General features: G+C 36.7%; 1 protein-coding gene across 1 annotated transcript; it reads left to right on the top strand.

Annotated features, from left to right (window-relative positions):
- Positions 1 to 7,806: 7,806 nt before the first annotated feature.
- Positions 7,807 to 8,739, top strand: LOC101145751 (olfactory receptor 8B12). The gene is given in 1 exon segment (XM_019036064.4): positions 7,807 to 8,739. A coding segment is annotated over 1 exon segment (933 nt).
- The last annotated feature ends 1,573 nt before the right edge of the window (positions 8,740 to 10,312 follow it).

Genomic DNA, 10,312 nt, shown 5'->3' with positions numbered 1-10,312 from the left:
AAGGTCTTTTGCTTCTCTAACTTGTCACAATGTCCAATATACGTTCATTCAAGCCGTGCTATAGGTAGAGCTATTGTCAGAAGCATGAAGCAATGATGCATTGCGATACGCTAAGCAACATTCACCCGGTGGTCACTAGAGTAACTGCTATTGACCAGCACAACTCCGATCACAGTCTTTCAAGACTGCTTAAATGTCACTCTCTCAAAGACGCCTAACCCTACCATCCTATTTCAATGCATAACTTACAACTCTCCCTTTGTATTCACTTTCCTTGCTTTTTTATTGCTCTTCTTATCATCTAATATATTACATAAGTTATTTATTGTCTGTCTTCCTCCTATTAGAATACAAGCTCAGTGAGGGCAGAGACTTGTTTTGGTTAGGGCTTTATCTGCAGCCCCTAGAACAGTGTCTGACACAGTTTCTCAATATTTGTTGAATGAATTAATGAATGTCATTCTCTTACTCAATGACTATTGGAGGTTACCTACTGGCTAGTAAATTGTGGTTAATTATAGCATTGTAGGTTAACCTCAGTGTGTTCCTAGCATACTTTTCCAGACAAATCCATTATTTCTTTTCAAGATTTCTCCCAGGTTGCTGCATATATCAATAGTCTGTTCTTTTTTTTTTTTTTATTGCTGAGTTGTATTCCATTCAGTGATTATACCATGGCTTATTTCTGTATTCTTCTGTTGATGCTTATTTGGGTCATGACTACTTTTTGGCTGTTAGGAATAAAGCTGCCATAAATATTTGTGTTTGAGATTTTTTTTTTTTGTGGAAATATGCATTAACTTTTGGGGTATATACATAGAAGTGAAATTGCTGGATCCAGGGTATTTGTTTTGTTTTATTAGATACTGCAACTTTTACACATGGTTGTACCACTTTACATTTCTACTAGTGATATAAGAGTGTTTTATTTGCCCAATATTCTTGCCAACATTTGGTCCTGTCAGTCTTTTTAATTTTAGCTACTGTAATGGGTATGTGGTGACAGCTCATTGTGATTTTAATTTGCATTTTTCTAATAAATAATGCTTGGAGCAACTTCCTGTATGCTAACTGGCCATTTGAGGTATCTTCTGAAATGTCTGTTTCAATCTTTGTCCCATCAAAAGTTTTTAGTATTTCAATAATTTATTTGTATGAGTTCTTTATATATTATAGACGAGTCTTTTTTTTGTTTTGTTTTGTTTTTGTTTTTTTTTTTTGAGATGGAGTCTCGCTCTGTCGCCCAGGCTGGAGTGCAGTGGTGTGATCTTGGCTCACTACAACCTCCACCTCCCTGGTTCAAGCGATTCTTGTGCTTCAGCCTCCTGAGTAGCTAGGACCACAGGCATGCGCCACTAAGCCCGACTAATTTTTTTTTTTATATTTTTAGTAGAGATGGAGTTTCACCATGTTGGCCAGGCTGGTCTCGAACTCCTGACCTCAGGTGATCCACTCACCCAGGCCTGAGTCTTTTGACAGATACATATATTGTGACTATTTTCTCCCTGTAGTTTGCCTTTACATTTTCTTAATGTTGTATTTTAAAAAGCAGAAGTTTAGAATTCTAATGACATTGGATTATTATTTTTTTCTTTTATGGTTATTGTCTTTTATGGTCAAGAAATCCTATTCTAAGGTCTGGAGAACAGGTCTTATTCTAAGGTCTGATTTTCTTCTAGATGTTTGTAGGTTAGATTTTATATTTAAGTCTCTGATCCATCATGAATTAAATATGTATAGAATAAGATAGGGGTTAAAGATCATTTTTGTTTATATATTGCTATTTAGTTGTTTCAGAATCATTCATCAAATTTTTTTTTCTCTTGTTGAATTGCTTTAGCACTTTTGTAAAAAAAAAAAATCAATTGGCCCTATAAGTGGGTCTGTTTGTGGGTGCTGTGCTCTGCTCTATTAATCGATTTGCCTGTCTTTACTTCTCTACTAAACTGTTTTAATTTCTGAAACTTATATAATTCTTGGAGTCAAATAGTGTAAGTTCTCCAACTTTCTTCTTTTTCAAAGTTGTTTTGGCTATTCTAGGTCCTTTGCATTTTCATATAATTTTTAGAATTATTTTCTGAATTTCTGTCAACATGTCTGCTGGTATTTTAACTGGTATTGAATTGAATCCGCTGATTAATTTAGGTAGATGTAACAATTTAACAATATTTAGTTTTTCAATCCATGAATATGATATATTTTTCCATATATGTAGATTTTCTAAATATTATTCAGTTACATGTTATAGTTTTCAATATAGAGGTATACAAAAATTGTGTTAAATAAATTTCTAAGTATATCAATTTTTGTTGCTAGTGTCAATGTTATCGGAAAAATTTCATTTTGTAATTATTTTTTGCTAGTTTGTAGAAATGTAGTTAATTTTTATACATTAACCTTGTATTCCCTGACTTTATTAAATTCACTTCTAAGTTCTAATAAGCCTGTTTATAGGCTTACTTTGATTACCAGGTATATTCAAGTCATGTGTAAATTAAGATGATTTTATATCTTGCATTTCCATCTTTAGTCCTCTTATGCAAACAAATCAGAGACAGAAAACTGACACTGGCAATCTTATGGGGGAGGATTTAGTTTGAGAACACTGAGCATCTGGAAGGTCAGGTGCAGTGTTCAGCAAGGTGGTGAAGGGAGAGGCAGTCAAGAATAATTTTTTATTATATGCTTGATATTTTGACTGATACTGATATGTTGTCCTTGTTTTTTTTTTTTTTTTTTTTTTTTGAGACAGAGTCTCACTCTGTCACCCAGGCTGGAGTGCAGTGGCGTGATCATGGCTCACTGCAGCCTCACCCTCCCTGGGCTCCGGTGTTTCTCCCACCTTAGCCTCCTGTGTAGCTGTTGCCCAGGCTGGTCTCAAACTCCTGGGTTCATGTGATCTGCCCACTTCGGCCTCTGAAAGTGCTAGGATTACAGGTGTGAGCCACCGTGCCCGACTTGTTCTTTTTGAGACTGTTGAGAAGCTCAACATTTTCCCCTATTAAGTGGGCTAGGACTTCCCATAAAATGTTGAATAAAACTTATGAGAGTGGACATTTTAGACTTATTATTGACCTCACAATAAAAACAATCAGTATTTCACGATTGAATATGATGTAGGTTTTTAGCTGTAGGTTTTTCACGGATGTCTTTTATCAGATTTAGGATACTCCTTCCTATTCCTACATTGCTGAGCATTCTTATCATGAATAAGTGTTGCCTTTTATCAAATACTCTTTCTGCATTTATTGAGATGATTATATAATGTTACTGTTTTATTCTATTAATGTGGTGGATAATGTTGATTGATTTTTAATATATTAAGTTTGTTCCTCTTGGGTTATTTAAATTTTTAAAAATATTTCATTTTAGGTCTTTTGTTGGAATTTTAACTATATCTCTCTATGTTATTTTTATTGCATTATTTGTATTACCGTATTATGTTTTATTGTTATTGGCATTTTATATATTTTACTTCTACACATATTTTAAATCTACCATAAATTGTTTTCTATTGCTTTAAATGGTCAAAGTAATTTAAATTTAAGGAAAATTTTAAAATGGCCTTTTATATTTACCCACGTGTTTCCTATTTTCAGTGTTTCACATTTCTTCCTGCAGATCTAAGCTTTCCTCTGGGACCATTTCCCTCTCTCCCTTTCTCAGCTTTTTTGCAGTGTAGGCTTATTGGTGACATATTCTTTCACCTTTTGTCTGAAAATTCCTTTATTTTTTTGAAGAATATTTTAGCCAGGATATTTTTGCCAATACTAGGTTGACAATTTTTTTTCCTTTCAGTATTTTAAAGGTCATTTCATTGTCTTCTGACTTCTATTTCTTTTATTACAAGTCAATTATTATTATTTTTGCTTCTTTGAATGCAATACATCTTTTATCTCTGATTGCTTTTAAGCTGCTTTGTTTTTGTTATTGGTTTTCAACAGTTTGACTATGTATAATATGCCTAGGTGTGGTATATTTTATATTCATCTTGTTTGTGGTTTCCTGAACTTTTTGGGTCTATAGATTTATAAATTTTATTAAACTTGGAAAAATTTCAGCTATTATCTCTTAAAAAATTATTTCTACCCAATTCTCCCTTGACTCACCTTTTGGAACTCTATAATTATACATATGTTGGACTATTTAGGATTGCCCTAAAGGTTTTAGTTACCATGTTCTTTTTTAATATTACTTTTTTCCTGTCCGTATTTTAGTACAGATAATTTCTATCAATTTGTCTTTGCTTATACTGATCTTTCCTTTGACTGTGCCTGATCTGCTATTAAGCTAATCTGGTGAATTTTTATTTCCAATATTTTTTAGTTTTGAAATTTTCATTTGGTTATCTTGATTGTTTCTATTGCTTTGTTGGAATTTACCATATATTAGCCAATTCTGTCCTTTTATCTAATATTTTAAAAATAATTATAGAAGTTATTTTAAAGTCCTTGTCTGTTAATTTCAACATCTAGTTCAGATGTGGACCTGCTTCTAATATATTTTTCCATCTTGACTTTGGGTCACATTTTCTTGCTTCTTTGTGTTTCTAGTAATTTTTGACTTTATGATATTGGACACTGTGGATATGTTTTAGAGACAGTGGATTATGTTGGCCTTTGTTACAGAGTGTTAAATTTTGTTCTGGGATGTAGTTAATTTACTAGTAGATCCCTCTGATCCTGTTAAGACCTGGATTTAGCCTTTGTTATGATTCGGTTTTGCCCTTAGCACAAAGGCATAGTATTTACTCTTAGTGTATGACTTTTCAGGGGTCTCACTTAAAGCCTGGTTTGCTGACCAAGGCCTCTCCATTTTCAGTAGGTCAGAATTCTAATTTTTATCAGGCACTGTAGATCCTCTGTGATCTCTGTTCAGTTCTTAGCCCCCAGCAGCCGTTGTCTCCTAAGCCGGTAGAACCTTGCCCTCCAGATATAAAATTTAGGATTCAGCCAAGAACTTAAGGGAGTCCTTTGTGCAGGTACCTGAGGGTCCTTTTTTGGCTTTTTATTCTCCATTCCTTGCCCCACACATTCCAGCTGTCTTAGCCTCCTTACACTTTTTCATTCCACTAGTAGAAGCTGCTGCCATTTGTTGGGGCATCACTTGACTATGCATCGTTTAGAAACTGGCCTTAGAGAAAGTTGGGGTGAATGTGTTAGTTACCTTGTTTTTTTGCCTTTTCTCAAGAATTTCATCCCTGTGTTGTCTACTTTCCAAGTATTGCAAATAGTTGCTTTATATACTTTTTCCAGTCTTTTTTTTTCTTTCTTTTTTTTTTGTGGTCAGAGGGGTAAGTGCAATAATAGCTATACCATCACACTTGAAATAAAAAGTCTCATAACTTATGTTTCCATTATTTGTGTTTTACATTCCAGCCAAAATGAAGGTCAGGTGAGTTAATGGATGAGGAGAGATTGGAAATGTGGAGACTTAGAAGAGATCTGTGACCTTGGGTGAATGGCTTTATTTCTTTGAACTTTTTAGAGGTCTTTGCCTGTAAGATGAGGGCAAATAATAGTTCTGTGAATCTATCAGTTCCTGGCATTGGAAATGCTTGGGAAGATTTAAAAAAAACACAGTCACCATATCCATATCTATGGAGATTCTGATTCCAAAGGTATGGTTGGAGCCCAGCATTTCTTTTTAATGAATATTCTAGGTAATTGTGATAACTAGCTAGGTTTGGGAAACACTGGATGAGATACTCTCTCAAGTCTTTTCAGGTCTAAAATTTTATGAGTTTGTGGGTTTGATGTTAAAGAAAATAAGTAAATATCTTAGAGACAGAGACATAGGATAGACAATTTTAATCCAGGCAGAGGTTGGAGGTATGGAGTAAAAGACAGAAAAAGACAAATGCAAACCAAAGAGGAAGAACAAACGTGGATGTGTTCCTGCAGTGGGAATCTGGTCTACTAGGACTCAGTTTGAGGGCACTGAACAGATGGGAAGTCAGCTGGGAGAAGTGCTCAAAGAAAAGTGGGTGGAAGGCAGGGACAGCCACAGGGAATTTGACTAGTTATTAATTTAGAGAAAGGCTGGTCTTGGCAGACATTGAGAGCAGTTACCTGATAGGGATTCTTGTTACCATTAAACATACACTCCATGAGAGGACAGGGGAGGGGAATGAGAGAAGTATTTTCTTGTCTGAGCTGGGAATAGAGTAGTGCAATTAATTCCTGAGATGAGAGGAATATGAATAAATTATTGAATATCCTATTCTAAATTACAGTAGCCCTTTGTGTTAACCTTTCCAGGCTCTAATTGCTTCCTTTTAAAAATTAAATTCATTGAATATTTACTTGTTATTTTCCAAGAGACTGTCAGATCCAAGAAGGCAAGGGCTCTGCTTTATGGATTTCAGTAGCTGTCCTTGGGAGGTAGTTTAGTCTAGCAGCTACATAAGGGGCTTGGAGTCAGACAGACCTAAGCATACCTGTGGACTCTGAAACATCTTGTCTCTGTGAGCAACTTACCTGTAAAATAAGTATTGTGAGAAATAAATAAAGATATGTTTGTATATGTGTACTTTGGATCTTGGCAGCTGGAATAAGGGTATTATGTCAGGTACTAAATTATTGGGTATTCAAGAAATGGTAATGATAATCATTTTTTTCACAATGATTTTCTCTTAATAGTACACGATACATGTTAGTAGAAAGCCAAATCAAGCAATTCCAAGAGATAAACAAACATTTCTTCTTCTCTAGGGAAACTAATTGCTAAGCAAGTGGTCTTGAGGGAGTCTCTATCTTAATGGCCAGATCATTGAAGTCTGTAATCCAGAATAAAACTCTTTAGTCTTTTGTTATTCACTGGTCAGGAAAAAGCTTTGTCTCCTTCCTGGAAGCTGGAGAGGCCTTTGGGCAAATGAACAATTGGAATTCATGTCCTTCGGTGCAGGAAGCGTTATGAGATACATTAGAGGTTCTGATCCTTTGACCTGTACTAGGAAGAGAGGGCTTTGAGCTCAGATCTGTCATCTTGTCTTCACTAGGGTCATCTTCCTCCCCAGAATGTGAAAAAGAGGCAGTAGAGTATAGCATTTATGGCTCTAAAGGGAAGGAAGGTGAGTGCCTGCCCCGATGCTGGTCACTTATGTAACATGGTGATTTCAAGTGCAAACCATTTGAGCCATACTGCCGAAATTCACCTTCTGGCTGCAACTCGGTGGTTTGGGGACTTTTGTCTAGTTATGTCATCTTACTTGTTTCATCTGTAAAATGAAGATAATAATATTGCTACACGGCTCTTCAAACAGAACCTCTTATAGTAACCACTCAGTAAGTGTCAGCTTTAAAAAATTATTAAATGTACAGCCACTTGAGCTAAGAGATCTTGGAAAAGCATGAGCTCACCTACTTAATCTGACAGTGTGGACCCGGAGGTGGAAGCTCTGAGCAGAGCCACTGTCGCTTCTGCATCTCAGGATTCCCTTCGGGGAAGAGGTCCAGGTTTTACCAAGTGAAGCAGAGACAGGAGAGGGAAAGATATAGAAAAGGGACTGACTTAAGGATCTAAAAGACATTTGGATTATTTTTGGTACCCCTTTCTTCAGCAGATCCAGCTCTCATTCTGCAGTTACAGTTTAGTCTCACATTACATTTTGGGAGTTATAATCACTTGGACTGTGAAGATAGACCCACAGTGAGTGGTAAAAACCTTCCTACCAAAGTTCAAATCTCTCTCCTTGGATTCCTTTTCTAAGAATGGGAGATAGAGACTAAGAATGTGGTGGTGACGTTTCTTTCTAAGTGGTCCTCTTCTCTTGTCCCCTCAGACTCTCCTGCCTGACCAAAAAGAATGGCAGCCAAAAACTCTTCTGTGACAGAGTTTATCCTCGAAGGCTTAACCCACCAGCCAGGACTGCGGATCCCCCTCTTCTTCCTGTTTCTGGGTTTCTACATGGTCACCGTGGTGGGGAACCTGGGCTTGATAACCCTGCTTGGGCTGAACTCTCACCTGCACACTCCCATGTACTTCTTCCTTTTTAACCTCTCTCTAATAGATTTCTGTTTCTCCACTACCATCACTCCCAAAATGCTGATGAGTTTTGTCTCAAGGAAGAACATCATTTCCTTCATAGAGTGTATGACTCAGCTCTTTTTCTTCTGCTTCTTTGTCGTCTCTGAGTCCTTCATCTTGTCAGCGATGGCGTAGGACCACTACATGGCCATCTGTAACCCACTGTTGTACATGGTCACCGTGTCTTGCCAGGTGTGTTTGCTCCTTTTGTTGGGTGCCTATGGGATGGGGTTTGCTGGGGCCATGGCCCACACAGGAAGCATAATGAACCTGACCTTCTGTGCTGACAACCTTGTCAATCATTTCATGTGTGACATCCTTCCTCTCCTTGAGCTCTCCTGCAACAGCTCTTACATGAATGAGCTGGTGGTCTTTATTGTGGTGGCTGTTGACGTTGGAATGCCCATTGTCACTGTCTTTATTTCTTATGCCCTCATCCTCTCCAGCATTCTACACAGCAGTTCTACAGAAGGCAGGTCCAAAGCCTTTAGTACTTGCAGTTCCCACATAATTGTAGTTTCTCTTTTCTTTGGTTCTGGTGCTTTCATGTATCTCAAACCCCTTTCCATCCTGCCCCTCGAGCAAGGGAAAGTGTCCTCCCTGTTCTATACCATAATAGTCCCCATGTTAAACCCATTAATCTATAGCTTGAGGAACAAGGATGTCAAAGTTGCCCTGAGGAGAACTTTGGGCAGAAAAATCTTTTCTTAAGAAAGGAGTAGTATTGGAGGAAGGAGATACAATGCTTTGCTTGTTAGTGTGTGTTTTCAGTGAGATTCAAGTTCCATTTTTTTCCTGTCCTGTACAGAAAGAGAATTTTAAATCTTTACATTTGGATGAGTGTTAAGTGCAGACATATTCTCCCTGTCTCTGCTCCACCTCAGTTATTCCAGGATTTCTTCATTTTATGCGAATTTTTCTATTATCATAGATCATTTAATCGTAAATTGGCCTTACAGATTATTTAATCTAGCCTCTTCAATTAACACGTGTTGGAGACTCAGAAATACATATGTTGCTCAAGGACACACAACTACTTGGTGCCACAACTGGGACTAGAATCCAGGTCCTTGAATTCCAAGTTGCTTTTTTTTTCTTTATGTCATTTTTTCATGCTTCATTGCTGCCCTTGCAGATTTCCTTTTAAAAGTATGAAAACTTAACACATTAAAACCTAATTCTATTCATAGTAATTTAATGTGACCTCTTAATAAACAATTTTTAAATATTTCATTTTTTTCAAGAGGAGGGAAGATGAAACATTTTCTTAAGTTGGTCTTCACCAAATGAGAAGAGAATTGTGTCAAGTTTGTAGAATGTGACTGACATTGAGTTAAGATTGAGGTTGTGTGGAACCCTAGGAACCCAGTCTAGGGAATTAGGACTTCCATAGGATTAAGGGTTATAAAGATGCTGAGTAGAAATCATACATTTATTTGAAGACTTAAAGAATCAGAATGTAGAGCTTTTTCAAGGGTTAGTTTGGGTGTTTGAGCTGTGATGGAGAAATATGTGGCTTAGGATAATCAACTAAGGGTCTGGAAGTTTTCGAGGCACAGTAAATAATGTTGAAAATCTAGTTAGTTATTAAAACAGCACTAAGCAGCTGATTATTAAAAGAGGCAATTTCCATTGAATTTTAAGGTACTGCAGACTGCACTCATATAAGCATATGTGGTAAAAGATAATTCATCCAAGACTGGGTTGTAAACCCACAATATATAATGATAGTTACAGAACACACCAGATCAATACACTTTGATCTAAATAATTTACTAGTAGCAAAGGAAGGTTCTTTGGATTACCATTAATATGTTAAGTGCTGGGGAGACACTTTGATTTCTGAGCTTTTCCTTGGGTATATTCTCTTCTTTGGGAAAAAGGGAAGTTTAGATGAGGGTGTAGTTTTGTTCTTTGGTATGACACGAAGGGCTTGAAGTCATAAGACTGAGAGAATGTGTGTGTGTGTGTGTGTGTGTGTGTGTGTGTGGTGGGAAAGATTTTTCTTTAGTCAGCGTGGAATAGGAAAGAGAAGTGAGTTCAGGAGACTTGTGGGTGGGCGTCTGGTGGGTGAGGTGAATAGGCTATTTGAGGTAGAGAGCAGATGAAAACAGCGATTCGTGAGGCACATGATGAAGTTGGTTTTGTATCCTGGCTCAGTTGCTTAGTAATTTTGTGACTTTGGGCAAATTACTTAATGTCTCTAAATATTAATTTTTTTATTTTTGAAAGTGATGTAATGATTCTGACTTCGTGGGGTCTTTGAAGAATTAAATGCAGGGCA

The sequence above is a fragment of the Gorilla gorilla genome, chromosome 9, assembly GCF_029281585.2.
Source record: "Gorilla gorilla gorilla isolate KB3781 chromosome 9, NHGRI_mGorGor1-v2.1_pri, whole genome shotgun sequence".
Lineage (NCBI taxonomy): Eukaryota > Metazoa > Chordata > Mammalia > Primates > Hominidae > Gorilla > Gorilla gorilla.
The sequence above is the reverse complement of the archived record's forward strand: the minus strand, read 5'-3'. Positions and strand labels throughout refer to the sequence as shown.